Here is a 23950-nt window from a genome sequence, read left to right as displayed (position 1 = left end):
CTCCTTAGTGTGCCCTGCACAGCCCTGCGTTGCTCTGCTCCCAGGCAGTTCTGGGGTATCAACCTCAGACCCCAGGATTCTGGTCTCTAGGAGTGCCAGTCACCTGCTTGTGCCCCAGGCGCTACCACCCCACCCAAGGGCTCTGACATCACCTCCTCTTGACCAATGAGCAGAGGCCCAGCAATGGGTGAGGATGTGAATGTCAGCTACCTCCCCCACCCCAGCCCTGTGGTTGCAAAGATGCTCTAACAGGAAGCGGGTTTAAGGAGCTGCACGGCTTCCTGCCGCCCCAGGGCTGAGCAGGGCGAGAAGGGCGAGTGCCAGTCTCCGCCACGAGACACAGCTTCTTGCCGGGGTCCTAGCAGCTTCCTCTTCCACAGCTACTTCCGTGTGGCCGGGGCCCCAGAGGCAGGAGCTGCTGCCCATTGCCCAGGCCACCCTCCACCCCCAGTTCTGAGCCCTGCCCCCCTGGGGCCAGGCCAAGCCCAGAGGCTGGCTTGGGATCCCATGGGGGACTAGTAGGGCGAAGGTCTTGGGGGACCGAGGTGGCTGGGCCAGGGCCCTGGGGCTCCGGCCATGAAGTCTCGGCAGAAAGGAAAGAAGAAGGGCAGCTCAAAGGAGCGGGTGTTTGGGTGTGACTTGCAGCAGCACCTGCAGCACTCAGGCCAGGAGGGTAAGGAGGCCAGCCCGGAGCTGCTGTTGGGTGGACGCAGAGGCACGGGGCTTCTCCAGCCTGGTCGAATTTGAGGGTACAGAAGCAGTTTTTCCGGGAGCTCATGGAGAAGGGGCAGAGGCATGGGGTCACCCCCAGGAGGCTGATGCGCAGGCAGAGCCGGAAATGTGGCTCGGTGAAGAAGACTGAGGAGGTCTTCCGTGGGGCCGCCTAGGGTGAAGAGCCTGGGGATGAGAATGAGGACACTTGAGAAGGTGGAAAGACTGGAAACCCGGGAGAGGGAGAAGAAGTAGCGGGGAGAAGATGACAGCTGTGGGACAGGAGGGGAAGGCTGAGGGGACAGGGTCAGAAAATGAGCGGCTGAGGAGCATGGACAGTCCTTGGGTCTGAATGAAAGAAGGCGTAGAAGGGCCCCTGGAGAGGGTGCGGGCGGTACATGGGAAGGATGGGGATTTCCTGGTTGGAGGAGAAGAGGTTACAGGCCTTTGGTCTCTTTGCAGCCTTGCTGGGCCACAGGTGAAGATGTGGGGTAGGGGTGGTCCCCTCCCCAGTCTCTGTGATTCTCTGGTTTTCCCTGTGTAAAGGAGAAGCAGGTTCAAAGTGGAGGGTAAGGCGAGAAGCTGCTAAAATGCGGAACACCAGAAGAGTAGGAGGGATGGCCTGAGCCTGGTTTGAAGGTGGGGGTGGAGGGTACAAAGAAAGGTGAGCATGAGGACTGCCCGGGGACAGCACCCTCCCTGGATTGCCTAGGAGGGGCTTGGGAACCAGCAGGGCCAGAACAACACTGGCCCCCAACTATGCTTGGTGTGGAGTAGACACTCAGAAACATTTCTGGATTTGACTTGGAATTGAATGCATATATTCTGACTTGCCCAGCCCAGCTTGTTTTTTGGTACTTTGAGCTCCTCCCAAAGAAGGACACGATTTCTATCGCCCCCCCCCCAACCCCACCCCAATCTGTCATTTCCTCTTTGTCCTCCTCTCTGCTCTGGGCTGTGGTGCCTGCAGTGGGTCCCAGCTCATTTCCTGCTCTTAGGCCCGCCCCTGTGTCTCCAGACGCCTCCTTCCCCTTTTCTCCTCCCCTAGAGGCCCCCATCCCCACAGGCCTCACTTAAGGGAAAACCCGGGCCCCCAGGAAGGGTGTACAACAGCTGAAGTGGTTTCTCTGCACCTTTCTCTTCTCACGGGGCAGAGCCCAGCAGCCAGCGCAGGGCTAACAAGTGGAATCACAATCTTGAGAAAGATGGCTCTTGGCCGAGGGCCACATGCTTTAGCTGGGTCTGATGTTCTTCTAGTTCTCTGCAAACCCTCGGTTCAGCCTCCTCATCCTGGCACAGTCCTTCCCTGTGGACCCGCTGCCAACCTCCTGTTGAAATGCTGACCCCACAGCCAACCCAGATCCCACTCCTGTAACCTTCCTGGCCTCAGATGGTGCGGGGCATGTTCTCTGAAAGGGACAGACAGGTTGCTGGGTCCAGATCCTAATGAATCCCACACAGAGAGAGAGAGAAGCACCTCCTGCCCTTCACCAAAGCCACATCTGAACCCAAGAGTGGAGGAGAATCTTAGGCTGCAGGGCAGCAGCGCAGCCTTCCCCCATCCCTCCAGCTCCTCCTAGCGCAGACCGGTGGAAAGTTGAAGGATAGAGAGAAGCCATAATCGGCTTCTCTCTTTAAGCTAAGACCCAGCAAAAGTGAAAGTCCAGGCCAGTGGAAAGCTGTGTTTCTGGTTAATTTATCCTGATTATCTTGGGTTCCCAAATCCTTGCTGCTCTGCTCCATTTCAGCAACCTCTCCCAGCTCTTTGCCTCAGATAGGTCTCTTCCTTCCTAAGCCCTTATGTGTGTTGAGTTCTTCCTTTTTCTAAACTTTAACTCTTTGAGACCTCGCTCAGGTTTCTGATTCTCCAGGTTGCTAAGCTTAAGGCCCTCCTCCCTGACCTACCCTTTGACTCTCTTTGACTCTACCACCCCAACTCTGAGTCTTTCATCTCTGACCCCATTTCTCTTATCTCTGTCTCCCTGACTCCCCCATCACTCTGATCCTGTTATCTCCTCCCCCATCTCCTTGACCCATTTCCCCTATGGCTTTGGCTCCTGAGGCTCTCGAACGTCTTCTTTCACGGCCTCCTCTGGAGGTTCAAAAATCAACAGAGAAGGATGGGGAAGACCTGACTTGGTTGCAGTTCATGTGAAAAGAGCTTGGGATTTAGGTGACAGCAAACGATTTATGAGTTAACAGAGTGATGGCTAAAAGAGCTGGGCTAGCATTAGAGAAGAGCGACAGCTTGAATGAGGAGGGTCTGCCCCTCATTCAGGAACCTGAGGTTGGGAGACCCTGGCAAATGAGCCCAGATCCTGAAGCGATGGATGTCGAACTGCAGGGCCAGGACTAAGATGAGGCAAGAGAAGTGACTAGGGCACAAAATTTAAGGAAGCTCTCACGCTCAGGGCCAGGCAAGTGCCCTAGGTGCCTCTTTCTTAAGGAGGCATTCACTCTCAAGATCATTTATGTGCACAGCTGGCTCTGGCATGACCCTAAGAGTGAGTGCTTCCTTAAATTTTGCAGCCTTCAAAAAAAATGTGCAGCCTTGGTGCTTTCCTTCTCCTACCCAAGTCCTCATTCTGGGGTGCACGAGGGTAAAGGGTGTGGACACCAGGTCATACAAGGAGGGTTCAAAATAGTGCTTGATGGATTTATTATTTTCTTCTGTATTTCTAACTTACTTAATTCCACAATGAGCTTGGGATGGATGACTTCCAAAACGCCAAATAAAAAGAATAAATGACTGAAGGAATTAAGTTGAAGGGAAAACAAGAAGGGTGAGCTCAGTGCCCAGAAATGCATTTCAAGTAGTTCCATATGGTTCCAAGATATGGGCTTCCTGACACTTAAAAAAAGGTAAACATAATCAGATATAAAATTCATAACGCCCACATGAAAAATATAGGTGGCTTAGGAGAAGCACATCTTTTTCTGACACACACAAGACAGGATTTTCTCTGCTGAGTCTCAGTTAATTGGGCCCAGTGTTTTGTCTTAGGCAATATTCTCTATTAAATCTCCAATTCATTGACTAATTCATTGAGTAATTTAATAAACATCTGTTGAGCACCTGCTCTGTTTCAACACTGTGCTAGATGCTGGGGAGGATGTTACTATTTGTCAGAAGGTATAGATACAAAATATACTAATCATAACAAAGTACAATAAGTACTATAGTACAGATATAAACAAAGGACCGTGGGAACTAGAAAACAGATAATCAGCAAAGTGTTCAGAACTGGAAGTGATGTCTGAGGTGTGTTTTGAGGAATGCATAGGGATTCACCAGGCAGAGACAGAGAGGAAGGCATTCCAAGCAAGGGAAAACATGAGTGATGGTACCAAGGCTTGTTCAAGGAACAGCAAAGGGCTGGACCATAGGATTTACTGGGGGCGGGGGGGGGGGGGGGCGCGGCGGGCGGAGAGGGGTCTGGCTGGAACTGGTAAGGCTGGATGGCAGTTGGATCTGGTTTGTGAAGGGTCTCATGCAGTATACCTGTTGAGGAGTTTTTATTTTATTCTGTGTTCGTAAGCTAAGCATTGAAGATTGGGGTGGAGCAGAGTCTATATGTAGCAAAGGATTTCAAGCATGGAAGTGCTTTAGAAAAATACCTTTGAGCCTTGTGGAGATGAGATTCAATGCATGGTTTTTGAGGTTTTCCCATGATTGAGACACCATGACAGATAAGATGAGGGAAAGCAAGATGGGTCACACTTAGATCTTGTCCTTAAGGGGCTTACAGTCCAGTAACTGGGGAAGGCTCCAAGGCAGGGGGAAATAACACAGTTTTTTGCATTCTTGGATTTGAATTCTGGCTCTATCAGGTTGATACTGGGCACTTATTACTTCTTTGATCCTCTGTTTCCATGTCTAATGCACAATGCTTGGCACATAGGTGCTTTTCTCCTGAAGGGACCAATTTGAAGGTCTGTTACAATTTTGTGTACCTTCCTATGACAGACCTAACATCCGTACATTTCACTAACCAGAGGAGGTGCTTCACAATAATGCCCACCAGCTCTGTTCCATCCTGGTTGGAAGAATTAATGCTCCTTTCACTTCTGTAGAGTGTCAGTAAATGCACTTTGAAGCCCAGTTTTTTACCTCTTCCAACTGCATTGCTGTCCCTCTAAAAATTTTGTAGTAGCAACTAGTAATTACAGAGAGAGAAATTTCAGGTCAATAAAGGCAGAACATTCTAATGGGAATGGGAAGTCTGGGGAGGCAGTGATCTCACCCTCACTGGGGGAATTTATGCCAAGACTCTAGAACCAATGGGCAGAGAGATTATAACAGGTTGGCAGGCTGGAGCTGATATCCTGCAAGAATCTTTCTGACAAGTGTTTATTCCATGAGTTTTGCCTTCTATCTCCCCAACCCCCTTCCCTGGTGTGTCCATTTCTCAGACGCTCTGGGATCTCTGATCTCCCAGACCTTCTGATTTTTCTCTCCCCTTCTGTGTCCCCAGTGCCCCAGGTGCTAAGGAGCTGTGCAGAGTTTGTGGAGGAGTATGGCGTGGTGGACGGGATCTACCGCCTCTCAGGGGTCTCTTCCAACATCCAGAAGCTCCGGTGAGTCAGGCAGTGAGGGGAGGGCTCTGCGGCCATGAGGCCAGGAAGCCAGAGGGGTGAGGGGAACTGGGGAGAAGGAAACACAGGTGATAGGTACTGTCCAAGGGAGGAGCTCCAGTCTCCTCAGGAAAGGCTGACACCATGCCCCACACTTCCCACAGGCTAGCCTGCACAGACGCATGTGTGTGCACACGCGCAGGCACACATATACCCACTCCTCCACTCCCACGTGTACCCACCCAGCTTTAAAGACAGCTTTAGATATAATTCACAGGCCATAAAATTTACCATTTGAAAACGTAAAATCCAATGGTTTTTAGTATATTTACAAGGCTGGGCAACCTCCACCACTGTCTAATTCCAGAGCATCACCTCCAAAGAAACCCTATACCCACAGTCCCATGTCCCTTCTCCCCCAGCCCCGAGTCTACTTTCTGTCTATGGAGTTGCCTATTCCGGACATTACACATAAATGAGATCATATAATGGGAACTTTCTATGGCTGGCTTTTTTTCACTTAGTATGTTTTCAGGGTTCATACATGTCGCATGCACCAGTACTTCATTTCTTTTTATGGCTGAAAAATATTCCATTGTGTGGTGTTATCACATCTTGTTTACCCATTTATCAGTTGATGGCTATTTGGGTTGTTCCTCCCTTTTGGCTGTTATGATTAATGCTGCTATAAACGTTTTGTGAACGAGTATTTGTGTGGACATATGGTTTCAATTCTCTTGAGTATATACCTAAAAGTAGAATTGCTAGGTCGTATGGTAACTCTATGTTGAACTTTTAAAGAAACTGTCAAACTATTTTCCACAGTAGTTGCATCATTTTACATTCCTACCAGCAGCGTATGAGGGTTCCAATTTCTCCACATCCCTGTCAACATTTGTTACTGTGTGAAGTGATATTTCATCTATATTTGCATATTCCTAATAGCTAATGATGTCAAATACTTTCTGTGTGCTTATTAGTCATTTGTATATTTTTGGAGAAATGTCTATTCTTAAACTTTGTTCATTAAAAAAAAAAGGTTATTTGTCTGTTTTGAGTTGTAGGAGTTCTTTATGAATTCTGAATATTAGATACTGACTAAATCTATGACTTGCAACTATGTTCTCCTGTTCTGTGGGTTTTCTTCATTTTCTTGATAGTGTCCTTTCTCATACAATAGTTTGTAACTTTGATGTTAAATTTATCTATTTTTTTCCTTGGTTGCTTGTGCTTTTGGTGTCATATCCAAGAAACTGTTGCCTAGGTCCAAGGTCATGAAGATTTACACTTACGTTTCCTTCTAAGACTTAGTCGCATCCATCTTGGCACGTAGCCAGAAACACAGATTTTAGGCTCATTCCTCCACTTCTACTGACTCCTACGTACCCCTATGCTGCCGCTCACACCTTCTCTACATCCTGACATGTATCCCTGTTCATGCATAGGTCCACTCACCCACCTCACATCCACTCTGCATGTTGACAAGAACAATGCCTTAAGCTTGCTGCCTCATGCGCATTACACACCCCAAGCTCTTCCTTCCAAGTTTCATACACACTGGCCCTCGACCCTGCCTGGAGCCCATCTCTATAGCTCCCCCTCTCCCCACATTGCCCCAGACCCTGCCACTCCTGACTACTCTGCACCTCCCCAGGCAGGAATTTGAGGCTGAACGGAAGCCAGACCTGCGGCGAGATGTTTACCTTCAGGACATTCACTGTGTCTCCTCCCTCTGCAAGGCCTACTTCAGGGAGCTGCCAGACCCCCTGCTCACTTACCGGCTCTATGACAAGTTTGCTGTGAGTTGAATGGAAGAGAAGGCTGAGGGTGGCCGCTCTGATGCGACATCCCAGATGAGTCTAATGCCAGACAGAGTCCTAGGGATCCCGCATGGAATAGGGAGACCACATGGAAACGACAAGACCCTTCCCTACAAGTCTCCTGGTCCTGCCGTCTCCGCCCTCCCCCGTCCCTCTTTTCCCCAAGGCCTCCACACAGTGCAGGGGCAGACGGGGAGAGCAGACGCTGGAAAGCCCTTGGAAATCACCTAGACCAGAGCTTCCCTACATTTCAGAGAATGAGAACAGTTTCAGGAAGCCAAATGTTTTTCAAATGTGCCCTTCTGTGAACTGTGATTTGTGTGTTGAACATCTCTTGAATAAAAAAAATACATGACAGGACTTCCCTGGTGGGCCAGTGGCTAGAGCTCCCGCTTCCAATGCAGGAGGCCAGGGTTCAATCCCTGGTCAAGGAACTAGATCCCACATGCCACAGCTAAGACCTGGCACAGCCAAATACATAAATAATGTTTTAAAGGGAAAGAAAATACATGGCAGAAGCGCTATCTTGAACTGAGTAACATTTTTACTTATATTTTTAAAAGTATTTATTTATTTATTGGTTGCACCTTCTAGCTTATGGGATTTTAGTTCTCCGACCAGTGATTGAAACGGGGCCCTAGACTGTGAGAACTTCCTAACCACTGCAGGGAAATGCCTTGAGTAACGCTTTTAAATTAAGTTGCATTTTATTGAGCATGACATCATGTAGAGATCCTGAACAGCCAGGGCATGCCATTCAGCCCAAATAGACCAGGCTGAGCGGGCATAGGCCTTCCCAGACGCCCTGAAATAAACCATGGCCCCTGACGCGCCCACAGGATGAAACCCCGAGTGTTTTCCAGTACCAGAACACTGCTGATGAGGGCACTCAGGCAGAGAGGTGACAGGGAGCTGCTCAGTGTCACACAGCCCTAAGTGGCATAGCCAAGAGGCAGTGACAGCTCTCTGTGGGACCCAAGTTCTGTCTGCTACTCCAGTGTGCTTCGAAGATCCAGGGTTGGGGCACGGTGTGGGGTTGAGCACAGACTGTTTCTGAGAGTTTGGCTCAGAGCTCTGGGGAGGCCGCTGGGGCAGCACCGGGCCACCGACTCCTGCCCCTTGCTCCCAACCAGGAGGCTGTGGCAGTACAACTGGAACCTGAGCGCTTGGTCAAGATCCTAGAGGTGCTTCAAGAACTTCCAGTCCCCAACTACAGGTGTGTGGGGCTCCCCCCACTAAGCCCAGGCGCTCTCTTTACCTGGGGCCTTGACTCGTCGCTTCTCTTCCGGCCCCCACCCTGTGTGAGCTCTGCCCCATGACGCCTCCTTTCTGCAGGACCCTGGAGTTCCTCATGAGGCACTTGGTGCACATGGCCTCATTCAGCGCCCAGACCAACATGCACGCGCGCAACCTGGCCATCGTGTGGGCCCCCAACCTGCTGAGGTGGGTGCGTGTGTGGGTATCCTGGCGGAGCCTAGCCTCTGGGGAGCCGCTTGAGGATGGAGTGTGGCTGTGTGGTACTGGAGAGGGCTCTCACCCAGCGAGAACAGGAAGGCTCAGGATTACACGGTGTGATCTGGAGCTCACCTATGGGAGCCCTTTCTCTGAGCTTGAGTAAAGTCCCTAAGGACGGGGCCTTTGTGTTTTATTTTTGGCCACACTGAGTAGCATGTAGGGTCTTTGTTCCCCATCCAGGGATCAAATCTGTGCCCTCTGCAGTGGAAGGGTAGAATCCTAACCACAGGAGCACCAGGGAATTTCTGGGCCTTTATCTTTTCTTATACTGTGGTCATTTAGCTCAGGGGCTGGAGCAGGACAGGAGATGGGGCAGTGCAGAGTGTGGGAGCTGTGGGGGTTGGGGAGAGGTGGGGGTGCGATGGGCCTTGTCAAATGTTTGTTGAGCAAATATCTTGGAGAAGTGGTCTGCATGTCACTCCCTGTGGTGCACGGTAGACTATGAGAAGTCCTGAGATTTGTTATGCACAGGCACCCTGGTGGGGAGAGGAGGTAGAGACTAATATCCTGAGGAGGGTGTCCAAGAAAGCTTCCCGGAGGAAATGGCCATTTGAGACTTGAATCACGCATGTTGATTAAGAGATGGAATGGGTTTAATGGCATTCAGAGGAAAGGGTGTAAGGTATTTTTAGGGAGAATCTGAATGGGGAAATGCGGTGGGGCTGCAGGGCATAACTCCACACCTCCACAGGTCTAAGGACATAGAGGCCTCAGGCTTCAATGGGACGGCAGCCTTCATGGAGGTGCGTGTGCAGTCCATCGTCGTTGAGTTCATCCTCACGCATGTGGACCAGCTTTTTGGGGGTGCTGCACTCTCTGGTCAGTGTCCTTCCCACCCTTCACATCACCACTCTCTGCCTGGGGAGTCACATCAGAGTTAGAGAGTTACCCTACCTTGGTAGGTAGTGAGTGGGAGGATGCAGTGAGGAGGTGGGTACCTGAAGCCCTCTTTCTGTTCCGGGCTGGCCAATTCCTCTTTCTTTTCCTAGGTAGTGAAGTGGAAAGTGGATGGCGATCACTTGCAGGGGCCCGGGTGTCAGGCAGCCCTGAGGACCTTATGCCACGGTCCCTGCCCTACAATCTGCCTAGCATCCTGCAGGCTGGTGACGGCCCCCCTCAGATGCGGCCCTACCACACCATCATAGAGATTGCAGAGCACAAGTAAGGCCTTCTTCCTGGGCCCTTCTCCCCTGCATTGAACGTCAGGCTCCACCTGCAGTGATTTCTCCATTCCCTCCAGGAGGAAGGGGTCTCTGAAGGTCAGGAAGTGGAGATCCATCTTCAACCTGGGTCGCTCTGGCCATGAGACCAAACGCAAACTTCCACGGGGGGCTGAGGACAGGGGTAAGTCTGCGGAGGTATAGGGGGAGTTCTGCTGAGGGTGCACTAAGTCCTGGCTCTATGCACATGCCTGTCTTGCAGAGGACAAATCTGATAAGGGGACTCTGCGGCCAGCCAAGAGCATGGACTCACTGAGTGCTGTGGCTGGGGTTAGTGATGGTGAGTATAGGTGTGCACTCGTATGTGTGTGGGGGAGGATGGGTAGGGATGGCCAGTGACTCCATCTCCAGGGAGGGGAGGGCGTTCCTAAGTATGTGTTGGTGGGGTGATCTCTGCTCATCTGGTTGTGAAGGGTTGGCAGTGGTGGCTAAGGGAAGCTGCGCCTGGTGCCTTCCAGGCTATAGACAAAACAGAGGGCACTCTCCAGAGCCTTTCTGAGGTGTGTCCAGGCCCCTTGTGGCTGAGGTTATGGCCTACCTTTCTCTCCCCCACAGAACCAGAGGGGCTGCTCGGATCCAACAGTCCTCGGCCAGGCCCACTGCTGACGGAAAGCCTGGAGAATGAGTCCATGGAAGCGGCAGAGTGTGAGCAGGAGCCCGACCCAGAGGCGCTGGGTGGCACGAGCTCCGAGCCAGGCACACCACGACCTGGGCGGTCAGCAGTCCGTGCTGGGGGCAGCAGCCATGCAGAGCGCCGTGCTGGCGTTCATATCTCAGAGCCCTACGATGTCAACCTCCCAGCACACATCAGCAATATGCTCAACATATCCTCAAACAACATCTTGGCGGGGCTTGCCCGTGGTCTTGAACGCCCTGCCCCACAGCCTCGGCCAAGCCCTGCCTGTGGCCCCGGTCCTGGCCCTGGCCTTGGCCCTGGCCCCCCAGGTGAGGACCCAAGGATTGCCCAGGGCTGGGAGAAGGGACTAGAACTCTAGGCTGAGGCTCTGAAGCTGGGAATCTGCCCTGGACTGTGGGTAGTTATCTTTAGCTGCCTTTTCAAATTCAAGATTGAGGGAATCCAGTAATGTTATTAGGTTGTATGAGCTTCACGTAGAAAGGCTCTCTGGCAGCCTTAGATCACTGACACACCCAAGAATGGGGATTTGTGTCAGATATACACAATAGGGATTACTAAGTACAAAGTAGGAAGATATAATAGTTGGCTATCCAGGTAGCTCAGTGGAAAAGAATCTGCCTGCCAATGCAGGAGACGCAAGAGACCTGGGTTTGATCCCTGGGTTGGGAAGATCCTCTGGAGAAGGAAATGGCAACCCACTCCAGTATTCTTGTTGGGAAAATGCCATGGGCAGAGGAGCCTGGAAGGCTGCAGTCCATTGGGTTGCACAGAGTTGGACGACTGAGCACAGACACATTAACAGGCGACACGGGTTCAATCCCTGCTCCAGAAAGATTCCACATGCTCAGGGAAACTAAGCCCGTGCATCACAAAAATAGTAATAACAACATGAATAAGAATAGCTAACATTAGTTGAGAGCTTATAATATGCTTTGTTAAGGACTTTGAAGGCATTAGCTCGTTTCATTTTCTCATAGTGTTGACTCAGGTATTGTTATTGTCCTTACATTACAGCAGTGGAACCTGAGACTTATGTTAAGCAGTTTGGTAGGAGGTGGCACAGCTGGAATCTGATCTGTGCTCTGACTCCAGTTCCTAAGTGTCAATAATGAGAAGTACCGAGGCAGCACTGGGTAGTGGGTAAGGATACTGACTGCAGAGTAAAGCAGACTGGGGTCCAAATCTGGGCTGTGCCACTTGTTTGTGTGACCTGGGACACATTTCTCTGAGTCTCAACTTCCTCATATATATAATGGGGATACGTACCTGACATTATAAAGTTGTCTTGTGGAGAAAACAAAGCAATGCGTTATAAAACATACAGCACAGTGCTTGGCGCCTGGCAGGAGCTCTAAAAGGCGGCCATAAGCCAATAGTTAGGGATACTGGTCAGAGAGGACTAGCCACAGGAAGCATCTATGCTGGGAATGTTGGGCCCATACTGTAAGCAGTGCTAGGAAGACTGACCTTGGAAATGGTCAGAGCTGGTCTTGACCTTAGTATTCCTGGGACTCTCTCTCTCCCAACAGATGAGAAGTTGGAGGCAAGTCCAGCCCCAGGTCCCTCGGCTGACTCGTGCCCAGTGGACGTGGCCCCTGCCCTGGAGGACTGCCTGTCCCAGGAGGTGCAGGATTCCTTCTCCTTCCTAGAGGACTCAAGCAGCTCAGAACCTGAGTGGGTGGGGGTGGAGGACGGGGAGGTGGCCAAGGCAGGACCAGCAGGAGCAGCCTTCTCCCCTGGGGAGGAAGACCCTGGGATGGGCTACCTGGAGGAGCTCCTGGGAGTTGGGCCTCAGGTAAGGAGGCGCTGTGCTGGGTTTGGGGGTGTTAAGGAACCCAGAGGGTGGACAGGGCCACCGAGTCCTAAGCCATGATGCTGTATTTACAGGTGGAGGAGTTCTCTGTGGAGCCGCCCCTGGATGACCTGTCCCTGGATGAGGCACAGTTTGTCCTGGCTCCCAGCTGCTGTTCCCTGGACTCTCCTGGCCCCAGGCCTGAAACAGAGGAGGAAAGCGGGGAGGAAGTCTTCCTGAGTGCCTATGATGACCTTAGTCCCCTTCTGGAGCCCAAACTCCCAAGCTGGGAAGGTCCAGGCAGTGAAGAGGAAAAGGTGGCAGGGTCTGGAAGACAGGAGGCTTCAGGACAGGCTGAGGGCGAGCAAGCCTCGTGTGAAGGTGGAGAGGACCAGGGGGAGCCTGGAAGCAGACGGGACACCGGCGAGGAGGCTGAGGGGAGGCCAGAGAGTGGCGTGGAGGGCAGAGAGGCCACTGAGGAAGGAGCAGAGGCTGAGGGGAGCCAGAAGGTGACTGACAGTTTGAAAGAAGGATGTGGGGAAGAGATAGAGGAGACAGAGGCCACGGGAGAGGAGTCCAAAGGTCAGCAGGAGGGTGAGAGAACGGAGGAAGCTAAGGGTGTGGGAGAAACTGGAGGAGAGCAGGCTGAAGACAAGGGGAAGGAAGGAAAGACGGAGAGACAGGAAGGTGCTGAGGAAGGAGACGAAGCCCAGGGAGCAGCTGGAAAGGACTCAGAGCATGAGGCCCAGGAAAACCGAATTGCTGAAGAGAGCTGGGAAGTTGTACACAAACAAGAGGCTGAAGGAGGCAGAGAAGATGAGGTCAAAGGACAAAGGGGAGATGAGGGTCAAGAGGCAGGAGAAGACCAAGGAGATGGTGAAGACAGCAGGATCCCAGAAGCAGCAGCTGAAGGAGGAGCAGGGGAGGTCAGCAAGGGAGGGGAGTGTGGACACGGAGAAGCTGAGGGAGACCAGAGAGCTGGAGGTGAACGTGGAGAAGAGGGTTCCCTCCCTGAAGGGCCACAGGTCGAGGCCCTGGAGGTTGACAGTGCCAAAGAGGGCAACTCCCAGTCCTCTGAGACAGAACAGGCAGCCCCACAGCCACCTCGGCCAGAGGAGATGGATCCTGAGGGGCAGCCCAATCCCCTTGGCTCAGCTGGTGGTGTGGGCATGCGCCTGGCTTCCACCCTTGTTCAGGTCCAACAGGTCCGCTCTGTGCCCGTGGTGCCCCCCAAACCACAGTTTGCCAAGATGCCCAGTGCAATGTGTGGCAAGATCCACGTGGCACCAGCAAACCCATGCCCAAAGCCTGGCCGGCTCGATGGGGACAGGCCCTGGGGCTCCCGAGCCTCCCGCTCCTCTTGGAGGAATGGGGGTAGTCTTTCCTTTGATGCTGCTGTGGCCCTGGCCCGGGACCGCCAGAGGACTGAAGCTCAGGCAGTTCGGCGGACCCAGACTTGTACTGGTGCTGGGGACTACAGCCTCATCCCCAAAACCTCCCCCTATAGCTTGATCCCTGCCTACACTCCCCGGCCCCTTAGCTGCCTGGAGATCCCAGCTGAGGGTACAGATGGGTCTGGACCCCGGAGTCGGTTTAGCCTGCCCCCCAGAGAACCCCAACCTCCTGAACCCCTTATGTCCCCCCAGCGACGATCGTATGCATTCGAAACACAGGCTAACTCTGGGAAAGGTGAGGGACTGTAATTAGGACAAGAGCACTGGGCATAAGGGACAGTAGCTGCCTCCAGGGTCTTGGACTGTTTCATCTGCAGCCTGAGCAGCTGTAGTGCCCAACTCTATAGGTTTTGGCCCTCCAGCTTCTCTTTTTGACTGTGGGAAGCACTGTCTTGGTCTGTTTACCTGAGCTTGTCTCAGACACAAAGCACTTATCCCTTAGGAGATTCCTGAGAAAGTCACCAAGATCCTGTCCCCAGAGAGAGGGGTCACTGGCCAAAGGGAACAAAGAGTAGGTGGAAAACCTAACTGTTTCTCAAAGTGAAGAATGAAGGGGGAACTCCAGCTGAGGTCCTGCCTTCCTCTGAGGCAATGAACTCTTCGTGGAAGTCCAGAGTAGAAGCGGGGTCAGGGCCAGATTGGAGCCTATTACACACAAACACTTTTAGAGGTTACCTATCCTTGTTCTACTCTTGGTCCCTTGGATACCTCCTGCTCCTATTAACTCCAGATTAGGAGAAAAATGTCCAGGAAACTCTTTGAATACACAGTATTTGTTGGTGGGACTAGTTCCTTTCCTAGCTCCCCAACCCTCTGCCTCCCTGGATCTCTAGGAACCGAGGTCTTATATAGATCTCTCTGGCCTCTTTCTCCTTGGGAATAACTTCCTATTTTAGGGAAGAGGGATGGCGTCACTCAGGCTCTGGGATTGCTTCTCTGGACAGGTGGGGGCCACAGGTCCCAAGGGGCAATATCTCAGAATAAATGCTGTATTTTTACAGATAAATAGTGTGATTTCTTTTTCCTCTTACTAAAGTCTTGAATGACAGATACCATATCTTCCAAGGTGGTGCTAGTACTAAAGAACCCACCTGGCAATGCAAGATACATAAGAGATGGGGGTTCCATCCCTGGATTGGAAGATCCCCTGCAGGAGGAAATGGCAAACCACTCCAGTATTTCTGCCTGGCGAATCCAACAGACTAAGAAGCCTGGCAGGCTACAGTCCACAGGGTCACAAAGTCAGACATGACTGAGGTGACTTGGCACGCATAGTTATATTTTCATGTTTGGTCAAACATTGCGTTCGAATCTGTTTTTATTGTCTGGGTGTTCTTCCTCAATTGTCGTGGTGGAGACCTACAGCTAGAAACTAGAGCTGGGTTCATGGTGGTCAGGAAATGAGGAAGGGAAACTTATATTTACATAATACTCTTTATATGCCAGTAATGCTAGGTATCTTATGTGCATAGAATCTATGCTCTTAATTTTCAGTCCACCTAATAATTCTATAAGGTTGGCACTGGTATCTCCGTTAAAAAAAAGAAAGTTTTATTTGGCTGCACTGGGTCTTAATTGAAGCACGTGGGATTTTCTATCTTAGTTGCAGCATGTGGGCTTTTTTTGTTGTTGTTGCTGCCTGCGAATGCATCCTTGTGGCATGTGGGATCTAGTTCTCTGACCAAGGATGGAACCTGGCATCCCCTGCATTGGGAGCACAAAGTGTTAGCCACTGGACCACCAGGGAAGTCTCTAGTATCTCATTTTGCAGGCGAGGAAACAAAAGTTAATCAGGTCAAAATGTTTGCCAAAGGTCTCAGAACGAACACGTGGCAGAGGTAGGTCTGAGACCCAAAATTGTCTGGCTCAGGGTCTGAACTCATTCCCTTACACCACACTACTTCAAATCCGTTAACGGTAGGTCCTGACTGAAAAGAATGGGAATTAAGACACTTTTCACAGAAACTGAGACACAAAAACTAGACGCCTTCGGGGTCTTGAGTGACTACAAAGGCTAATGTTGCTGTTTAGTCGCTAAGTCCTGTCAACTCTTGGCGACCCCACGACCTGTAGCCTGCCAGGCTCCTCTGTCCATGGGACTTCCCAAGCAAGAACACTGGAGTGGGTTGCCATTTCCTTCTCCAGGGGATTTTTCTCAACCATGGGATGGAACTTACGTCTCCTGCACTGGAGGATTCATTACCGCTGAGCCACTAGGGAAGCCCGGCTAACACTAATACACATGAGCATATCCAGATTTATGTATGTCTATAGCCAATAGGAAACTTCAAATAGGTGGCCTGATTCAAGATGCCCTCCCAAATAGCTCTTTTTAAAGACAGCGCCTCTGCCTCCATCTGATGTCCGTCTTTTGATATAAGCTCACTTCTGGAACTAAAAAGGCCCTGGCCAACAGATAAATGGTAGCACCAAGTTAATCGTCCTTCTCCCGTTCTTGCCTAAAGCCACTTGGACTTCAGTGTCCTTCTCCCAGGACCCCAAAGGGTTGTTTCTTCCCAGTACCAGCACCGCCCTATACGAGCCCGCATCCAAACCCTCAGCAACATGGAGGGAACGGAAGTCGGGCGGCTCGGAGGCAGAGACGGCTGGGTGGGTCGAGAGAGACACTTCCGCCCCTCACCAACATGGCGGCGGGCCGGGAGTGCGCATGATCAGCTGTCCCTGGAGATACCCGAGTCCGGAGAGGGAGAACACGGTCGGGGGAGATCGGCGGCTGCGGCGGCTTTGGCCGGTGAGTGCAGGACATAGCGGGAGTCTGGAGACTGGGTGAGCCGGCGACGCATAGCAGCTTTGATTTTGTTTCCGTTTTTTAGGTTCAGGAACTCCTGGGGCGGAAGTCTTTGTTTTGAGGGAGGGGGCCGTGCCCAGTTCTTTATCTCCTACCCGCTTTGTGGGCCGAACTCACTCCCCGCCCCCGGGCGCGCACATCCCCGCCCTCCTGCGCTGCCAGCCGCGGGCCGCTGGGCCGGAGACCGCAGGGCTAGCGGAGCCCCCGGCGTCCTTCCCTACCTCTGAGGAGCAGCGCGGGCTGGGGGTGAGCCCGGCAGGGCTAGCCGGGTCACCGCGCGGGCCCTTGGGCTCGCGCCTGGCCGTAGCTCAGCTGCTGAACGCCTGCTGGTTGGTGGGCCCGCAGGGAGACGCCGCATTCTCAGGCGAGGTCTAGGTGCTTGACTTCTTTGCGGACTTGATTTTTCCCTTTGTGTCCAGACTTAGCTAAGCTCTTTCAGGGCCCTCCTTCCCGGAGCGTGCACGCCACAACATCCTAGCTCACTTTCCGTGTTGCATACCCCTAAAGCTCAGGAAATGCTTCCGGATGTCCAACTAAGATTTGAATAGGTAGCCTGACCCCGTTGCTGATTGTCCTCAGAGGCTGCTCCTGGCTGACAGCTGTGGCATAGAGACGCCTCTTGTACTCTGCCCTCTGTTTGATTGCTTCCTTTTGCTGTCAGTGCTGCAAGCTTCAGAGGGGCATTTCCTCCGCAGGTTTGAGGATGGAGCGGTAGGTGGTCTTGAAACTCTGGTCCTACTTCCCCCTTAGGGACTGGGATCTTCTTGCAGCGCTACTTCCTCTGGACGGTTTCACTTTCAGTTCCTTTTTTGGGGGTTAACACTTTGGATACAAGCTTTCCATGACTCATCCGCTGAAGATAAAGGTTTGGGGGACCTTATGGGTAGAGAATTTACAAAAACCTTACCCCTTTCCTGTCGAGATTATTTTATTGCTTTACGCTGTATAGCTGTTTCCTTCTGGAGGCGCCTTCCTTTGTTTTTCCTGCCCACCTCCCGCCGCCCTCCAGCCGTCTCCCCCCACCCCTAGCCCGTCCCCCCATCCCAAAACCCCCCCCACGCCCGTTAGGGCCTTAAGGCAGGCACCTTGTTGATGGATTCCTCCCCCATTGTCTCCTCTTTCCGAACCCTAGAGTTTTCTCCGTTCTTGCTGGGTTCAGTTGATTTGGAGTTGTCATGGCAACATTTGAGCAACTATGTTGTTATACAGGAAGGCTTGGTGAATAAAATAGTAGGGGCTTGAAGATGATACACTAGGGCTTTAAGGTCTTTTTAATGAATGACCTATATCTGGACTTCCCCAAACAACAGCCAGATCAGTAGAATGGGGCCCAAGGGCCAAGTCTGGCCTTTATGGTTCTGGAGGTTTTCTTTTCCTAGATCTGAGGACAGGAATTTCTTGGTGTTCAGTATATGTGCCTGAGAAACTGGAATAAGCATCAGGGTCTATGGTCCTGTATTTTTTGATAGCTGTGGTCTAAACATGGCCCTTCCTAATCCCGATATGGCAGATCATAATAGCTTTCATAATGATCCATCCAGAAATATGTTGTTTTTCAGTCTTTCAGTATAATTATCCCCTCTCCATCAGAAGATGGAGTGAGAATTGGAGAGGCAAGGAACATTATTTGTAGAATTGCTTTTTCAGTCATTGTAGGCAGCCTTCAGCATCCGAATGGAGAAAGCTGGTTGTCCCCTGCAGAAGATTGGTTATGTTCCTGGATGTGTCTTCATGGAGCCTAGGTTCTAGAAATAGGAGAGCTTTCAGTTTCCTAGACTCACTAGACTCCCTGATTTCTACCAGGACTTAGCACTCAGGCCTGTGAGGCAGGAGATACGAAGATTTCCAGAGAAGGACCAGTTCCTCGGATGTGCCCCCTCACAGAGAGATGAAGGGGTGAGTGAAGAAGAGGTAGGGCCTGGAATGGGAGATGGGAGGCCTGGGAGAATGCGGAATGGCTAGGAGCACTGGCTCTGGAGTCAGGCAGACCTCAGTTTAGGTCCCAGCTATATCACCTAGCTATGTGATCTGGTTTTCTGTTTATAAAATGCAAGTAGTGCTACCTACTCATAATTGCTGTTCTTAGTACTAAATAAGATATTGCCTGTTAAATGCTTGGCTCAGTGCTAAGTAAATACCAGCTCTGGTTATTCTAACCTCCCCTAGCATCTGTTGGGAATGCCAATGAGTTTGGGAGCCATATGTTACTGGGCCAGTGAGCTTTTCATTCACTTTTTCCCTTATTCTTCCTCTTGTCCCTTCACAAACAGGCAGCAGAAAACAGCAGAAACCGAAGAGGGGACGGTGCAGATTCAGGAAGGTGAGTGGGAGGCCAACAGCCCATTGTGGTCTTGCCCCGCAACCCATGGGCCTATCACCTGTGTACCCTTTTCCTTTTAAATGACACACAAGTGCAACAGAGGGAGAAAAGCAGTAACTCACAGACTTTTTCCTTATAATTCAGGTGCAGTGGCAACTGGGGAGGACCCCACCAGTGTGGCTATAGCTAGCATCCAGTCAGCTGCCACTTTCCCTGACCCCAACGTCAAGTACGTCTTCCGAACTGAAAATGGGGGCCAGGTAAGGGAGGGCGCCAGGTGGCTGCAAGTGTTACCTGGGGTTGGGATTGAGGGAGGTGATTGAACCTGTCATGGGGAGACTTGGTTTGGAGGATGAGGTGAAGATGTGGACTAATTGGAGGGTGGGAGTTGGAACGTGAGATTTACAGTAGAGATCAGTATGGGGTGGGGGCTATGCTGAAACCACTATATGGGAAGAGGATGGGAAATGGCTAAGTATATGTCTCTGAAGGATTCTTTTTGGGGGGCCCTATCCAAGAGAAGCTTTATGAGGGGCTCTGGAGTCCCTAGCACTTACTCTCTTGTTCTTTCTTTCTTCTCTGAATCCAGGTGATGTACAGGGTGATCCAGGTGTCTGAAGGGCAGCTGGATGGCCAGACTGAGGGGACTGGTGCCATCAGTGGCTACCCTGCCACTCAATCCATGACCCAGGTACAGGGGTATGGGCTGCAGAGGGGACTTGAGCTCTGAGTAGTAAGATGAAGAAGGGAACTAATAGGATGGGTATGGCTTGGGATAGTGTGACATCTGGGGCTGCCTTGACCCAAAGCACTAGACTCTTCTCTGGATGTTTCTCCCTGTCTCCTCACAAGAGATAGAGCTGCAGAGTAGTTCATGGGAAGTATCTGACTGTCACTTGTCTCTGTTGTCTTGCTCCCCTTCCCAGGCCGTGATCCAGGGTGCGTTCACGAGTGATGATGCAGTTGACACAGAGGGGACAGCTGCTGAGACGCACTATACTTACTTCCCCAGCACTGCAGTGGGAGATGGGGCAGGGGGTACCACATCGGGGAGTACAGCAGCTGTTGTTACTACCCAGGGCTCAGAGGCACTACTGGGGCAGGCGACCCCTCCTGGCACTGGTGAGATATTATGTGAGGATGCTGGCTGGAGGGGCTAGGATAGGCTGTGGGACATGGCTGGTGGGCAGTGGGCCTTTACTTGTGATCCCTTAATGATCACTAAGACCTGGGCAGGCAGTGTCTGGGGCTGCCCTTCCAGCAGGAGGCAGTGTGTCTTGTTTTAGAGGAGGAGCCCAGGGCCTTGTCCTTAGAACTTGGTGAGGGTCCTAGTCCTGTGTCCTGACGGAACCTCCCTTGAATCTTCACAGGTCAGTTCTTTGTGATGATGTCACCACAGGAAGTGTTGCAGGGAGGAAGCCAGCGCTCTATTGCCCCCAGGACCCACCCTTATTCCCCGTGAGTAACCCTTGTTTTTTCTCAGTTACCAGGAATAGTCTTGATTCTTTCCAAAGATTTCGTGCAGTTCCTCACCCCAGACTCCAATCTCAGTTTTTGACCTTGCCTCACTCTGGCCACCCTGGGCTCTATTGTTAGGAAGTCAGAAGCTCCCCGGACAACTCGGGATGAGAAACGCAGGGCTCAGCATAATGAAGGTAGGCACGATCCACATGTGAAGCTTGATGCTGTCTGGTGGGATTGGGGACCTCTCTGATGTTGAAGGGAGAGGTTAGGTGATTTTACCCTGGGGCCTTTGGTGAGTTCTCCCCAAGTCACCTTGTCCTCTACTTGCCCCACAGTGGAGCGCCGCCGCCGAGACAAGATTAACAACTGGATCGTACAGCTGTCCAAGATCATCCCAGACTGCTCCATGGAGAGCACCAAGTCTGGCCAGGTCATGGAAAGACCCTGGTAGTGGCAGGATGCCTGAATTCTGTCTCCTGGTGTTGCTTCCAGAAATGGTAGACAGTGGGCACACATGGCGGTAGCTCTTTCCCGTCTGTCTCTGAGGTTCCTGAATCCCTGGGAGATGTTATTTCACCATCCTTTAAGGGAAAATGAGGCCCAGAGTGTGAACATGCTTTTGGAAAGCAAGCCAGGTATTTTTATATCCTAGTCCTTATTTTGTTGGCTTTTTCTTAACAGAGTAAAGGTGGAATTCTATCCAAAGCCTGTGATTATATCCAGGAACTTCGGCAGAGTAACCACCGGTTGTCTGAAGAACTGCAGGGGCTTGACCAACTACAGCTGGACAACGATGTGCTTCGACAGCAGGTCAGACCCGCCCCCGCCGCCCCACCCCGCCTCAGGACAGCTGTCCTCGACCTCCCTAGCGACCAACCCAGCTCAGGACTCCCTATTTTGTTTTCCATAGAGAGAGCTTTATCTTTACCTCGTCACTGGTGGGTGTCTGCCTAAGTTCAGAGACTTGGATGTGCTAACTTTTCTACCTATTTCCCTTGCTGCTCTTTCCCATGTCCAGGTAGAAGATCTTAAGAACAAGAATCTGCTGCTACGAGCTCAGCTGCGGCACCACGGAGTAGAGGTTGTCATCAAGAGTGACAGCAACTAACTCTGGGGACTTGGGCTCTAAGCTCTACAGCCCCTTTCCAAGAACTTCAGATAGCCCAGGAGCCACAGGCTAATAACCCCGTGCCCCTTTCCTTCACTGCCCACATTTGGCATGGGACTGGGGGGAGTTCAGAAGGCATATCTTTGAATTAAGGCCCTGTGATCTAGCAGCCTGCAGTGGTGTGAAACACACACATGGGTGTGCACCGACAGTCTCGCCCAACCAGCCCTACCATGCAGCCCCTGGGCCCTTGTGCTCCTCTTGCACAATGCATGTGCTGTCTCCATGCTGGACACTGGACACTAAACTGGGGGGCTTGCCCCGTGCTTGCTTAAAGTGCCAGCAGAGGGTCTGCTGACAAGCAGTGTTCTGGCTTGCCCCAGGACTGGCGCTTCCCACTGGTTCTTCCTTTCCCTGGATTTCGAATGTGGTCCTCAGGACTCTGGGGAACAGGCTTTAGCAGGAAGTGGGGATCAGAGGCTTAGCAGTGGCTGCTGCTCCAGGAAGAGGAGATTGGCCAGCAAGCAGTTGAGGCCTATGCAGGTTTCTGGCACCAGGGAGAACAGGAGGCAGGGCCCACTGGGGGCCTTACCCCATTGTGGGGACGGTATTTTTTTTTTTTTCTTTTCTTTTCTTTTTTTGTAAGATAAAATGTTCAGAGCCATGACTGTCTCTGGGTCTTCCTCCCTTTGTGCGCTCCAGGCTGGGAGGGAGGGAACACACTGCTTTGACCAGTAAGGGTTGGGTCAAGTTGGGTGAGGTATCGGAGCTCCTATAGTTACGACAATGAGTCCTAGTACTTGGGCCAGGCCAACGTGTCGTTGGCCGTCCACGCCCACAATCGCGAGGGTTTCTCTAGCGAGCGCGTTAGGAGCACCGGGAGCAGGTGCCGCGGGAGCTGTGCGGGAGGCGGTGCCTTTGCTTCCGGTTCCGGTCGGTCTCAGCTCAGCTGCAGCTTCGGGAGGGCGGGGGAGATGCTGCCGGCTCCCAGGGGGCGGGCTGGGGCCAAGTTCCTGATTCTCACATTTGCGGTGCGCACCATGGCTGGAGGTACCTGTAGGGGAGACCTGGGATCCGCTCTAGGGCAAGTTGTGGCCTTAGGAGCTCTTGGAACGGCCCGGGTGGAGGAGTACGCGGAGGGAGGCGCGAAGGGGCGTGGCGGAGGGGCGCTGCCAGGTGAGGGGGCCCCGGCGGCAGGCGAGCTGGCGGCAGTCCTGCTTCCCTCAAAGCTCGCGTGCCCCTTCCTCAGAGCCTACGGTCTCGCTCCCTGAACTCCGTTCGCTTCTAGCCTCCGGCCGGGCTCGGCTCTTTGATGTGAGATCCCGGGAGGAGGCGGCGGCTGGAACCATCCCTGGGGCTCTCAACATCCCGGGTACGGGATTGAGGGGGGTGGGGTGGGGGTGAGGGGATGTAGGGGGGTGGGGAAGCCCTGGTAGTGGACTGGAGACAGTTTAGGAGGGTCTTAGCTAATAGGACCTCATTTAGGATGATGTGGGAAGGCACTGGTTACAGGGGTCCGGTATTCCTGTGGCTCCCGCCCCCCAAACTTCCCTTAAGAAGGGTTGATGGGAGGCGGATCCTGGCAACGGAGCTGGCCCTTCCAGTTTGAGGGGGTAGCAGGCAATGAGGAAGGGGCAGGCCAGATTCACACACTTGACCTCCCCAAAGCTGGATGCCTGAGTTTGCCCGCGCGCGCCTCCTCACAAACTAGGGAAGTGGCTTCCATTCAGAGTTGGTTTGGCTGACCAGTGCAGGTAGGACGTATCCTGTCCTCGAAGTGGATGGGGGCGGGGGAAGGAGTTCTCACCATGTGTTGTTCTGGGGCCCCTTGGAGATATGTTCGACCACAGGACCGGTCCTTCCAGACCCAACCGCTGAACCTGAGATTGCCCAACTGCCGGCTTTCCATTGTATCCTCTTGACTCCTCCCAGTGTCAGAGTTGGAAAGCGCCCTGCAGATGGAGCCAGCTGCTTTCAAGGCTTTGTACTCCGCTGAGAAGCCGAAACTGGAAGAGAATCTCATCTTCTTCTGTCAGATAGGCAAGCGGGGCTTGCAGGCCACGCAGTTGGCCCAGAGACTTGGATACAAAGGGTATGGGCTTGGTAACTGCGCGGGGCGGTGGTGACTAGGGCTGCCTCCTGGGCTCTGACCTTCCCTCACCCCTATTTTTCTTCACAGGGCTCGGAACTATGAAGGGGCCTATAGAGAATGGCTCCAGAAAGAAGGTTAGGTAGAATGTGGCATACTGGATGCTCCCTCCCCGCTGACGGTGGCCGCCTTAACTAAGAGTGATGAAGGGGCTGACTTGTTGGGTTGAGCAACTTCTTATGGCGCTGTGCACGAAAAGCAGCAAATAAAGAGCATTTAATCAAAGTATTGGAAGCCCTTAATTTGTCAGGTGAACTGAAAACAGTTCTAATCATAATCTAGACTTCAGTTCAGCCCTAGGTCCTTCTTCCAGCATTCATCTGCCCCCCCAACCGAAACCAAAACACCCAGAAGTTTGCTGAAAGACTATAATCCA

The 23950-nt window shown here is 52.3% G+C and overlaps 3 protein-coding genes across 10 annotated transcripts; all 3 read left to right on the top strand.

Annotated features, from left to right (window-relative positions):
* Positions 255 to 14730, top strand: ARHGAP30 (Rho GTPase activating protein 30). Of its 2 annotated transcripts, none has more exons than XM_018046398.1 (12): positions 255 to 673; positions 5187 to 5289; positions 6941 to 7085; positions 8240 to 8322; positions 8442 to 8549; positions 9313 to 9440; positions 9611 to 9782; positions 9862 to 9965; positions 10044 to 10121; positions 10397 to 10786; positions 12008 to 12102; positions 12366 to 14730. In XM_018046398.1, exons 1-12 carry the CDS (start codon positions 577 to 579, stop codon positions 13971 to 13973), a joined length of 3111 nt encoding a protein of 1036 aa, XP_017901887.1. In that variant the 5' UTR covers positions 255 to 576; the 3' UTR covers positions 13974 to 14730. The 2 variants fall into 2 exon arrangements, with proteins under 2 accessions (XP_017901887.1, XP_017901886.1); XM_018046397.1 differs by having other exon boundaries at positions 304 to 673; positions 12008 to 12273.
* Positions 16345 to 23799, top strand: USF1 (upstream transcription factor 1). 6 transcript variants are annotated; one of them, XM_018046393.1, is made up of 14 exons: positions 16345 to 16476; positions 18337 to 18429; positions 18804 to 18853; positions 18998 to 19082; positions 19443 to 19544; positions 19780 to 19975; positions 20224 to 20311; positions 20450 to 20508; positions 20653 to 20747; positions 20999 to 21127; positions 21336 to 22475; positions 22675 to 22797; positions 23358 to 23517; positions 23605 to 23799. In XM_018046393.1, the coding sequence occupies exons 5-11, from the start codon at positions 19446 to 19448 to the stop codon at positions 21423 to 21425; spliced, it is 756 nt and encodes a 251-aa protein (XP_017901882.1). In that variant the 5' UTR covers positions 16345 to 16476; positions 18337 to 18429; positions 18804 to 18853; positions 18998 to 19082; positions 19443 to 19445; the 3' UTR covers positions 21426 to 22475; positions 22675 to 22797; positions 23358 to 23517; positions 23605 to 23799. The 6 variants fall into 6 exon arrangements, with proteins under 6 accessions (XP_017901882.1, XP_017901883.1, XP_017901876.1 ...); XM_018046394.1 differs by having other exon boundaries at positions 18998 to 19113; positions 19780 to 19792; XM_018046387.1 differs by having other exon boundaries at positions 18998 to 19113.
* Positions 22324 to 23799, top strand: TSTD1 (thiosulfate sulfurtransferase like domain containing 1). 2 transcript variants are annotated; one of them, XM_018046395.1, is made up of 4 exons: positions 22324 to 22475; positions 22675 to 22797; positions 23358 to 23517; positions 23605 to 23799. In XM_018046395.1, exons 1-4 carry the CDS (start codon positions 22400 to 22402, stop codon positions 23654 to 23656), a joined length of 411 nt encoding a protein of 136 aa, XP_017901884.1. In that variant the 5' UTR covers positions 22324 to 22399; the 3' UTR covers positions 23657 to 23799. The 2 variants fall into 2 exon arrangements, with proteins under 2 accessions (XP_017901884.1, XP_017901885.1); XM_018046396.1 differs by lacking the exon at positions 22675 to 22797 and having other exon boundaries at positions 22376 to 22475.

The sequence above is a fragment of the Capra hircus genome, chromosome 3 (assembly GCF_001704415.2).
Source record: "Capra hircus breed San Clemente chromosome 3, ASM170441v1, whole genome shotgun sequence".
In the NCBI taxonomy this organism is placed as follows: domain Eukaryota; kingdom Metazoa; phylum Chordata; class Mammalia; order Artiodactyla; family Bovidae; genus Capra; species Capra hircus.
The sequence above is the reverse complement of the archived record's forward strand: the minus strand, read 5'-3'. Positions and strand labels throughout refer to the sequence as shown.

Coding starts and splice junctions, on each gene's coding strand:
- ARHGAP30 (XM_018046397.1), top strand. CDS start 577: ATGAAGTCTCGGCAGAAAGGAAAGAAGAAGGGCAGCTCAAAGGAGCGG. Junction 8,323..8,441: donor CTTCCAGTCCCCAACTACAG/GTGTGTGGGGCT, acceptor TCCTTTCTGCAG/GACCCTGGAGTTCCTCATGA. Junction 8,550..9,312: donor TGGGCCCCCAACCTGCTGAG/GTGGGTGCGTGT, acceptor ACACCTCCACAG/GTCTAAGGACATAGAGGCCT.
- TSTD1 (XM_018046395.1), top strand. CDS start 22,400: ATGCTGCCGGCTCCCAGGGGGCGGGCTGGGGCCAAGTTCCTGATTCTC. Junction 22,476..22,674: donor GGTGCGCACCATGGCTGGAG/GTACCTGTAGGG, acceptor CCCCTTCCTCAG/AGCCTACGGTCTCGCTCCCT. Junction 23,518..23,604: donor CAGAGACTTGGATACAAAGG/GTATGGGCTTGG, acceptor TTTTCTTCACAG/GGCTCGGAACTATGAAGGGG.
- USF1 (XM_018046387.1), top strand. Junction 20,748..20,998: donor AGAGCACCAAGTCTGGCCAG/GTCATGGAAAGA, acceptor TTTTCTTAACAG/AGTAAAGGTGGAATTCTATC. Junction 21,128..21,335: donor ACGATGTGCTTCGACAGCAG/GTCAGACCCGCC, acceptor TCCCATGTCCAG/GTAGAAGATCTTAAGAACAA.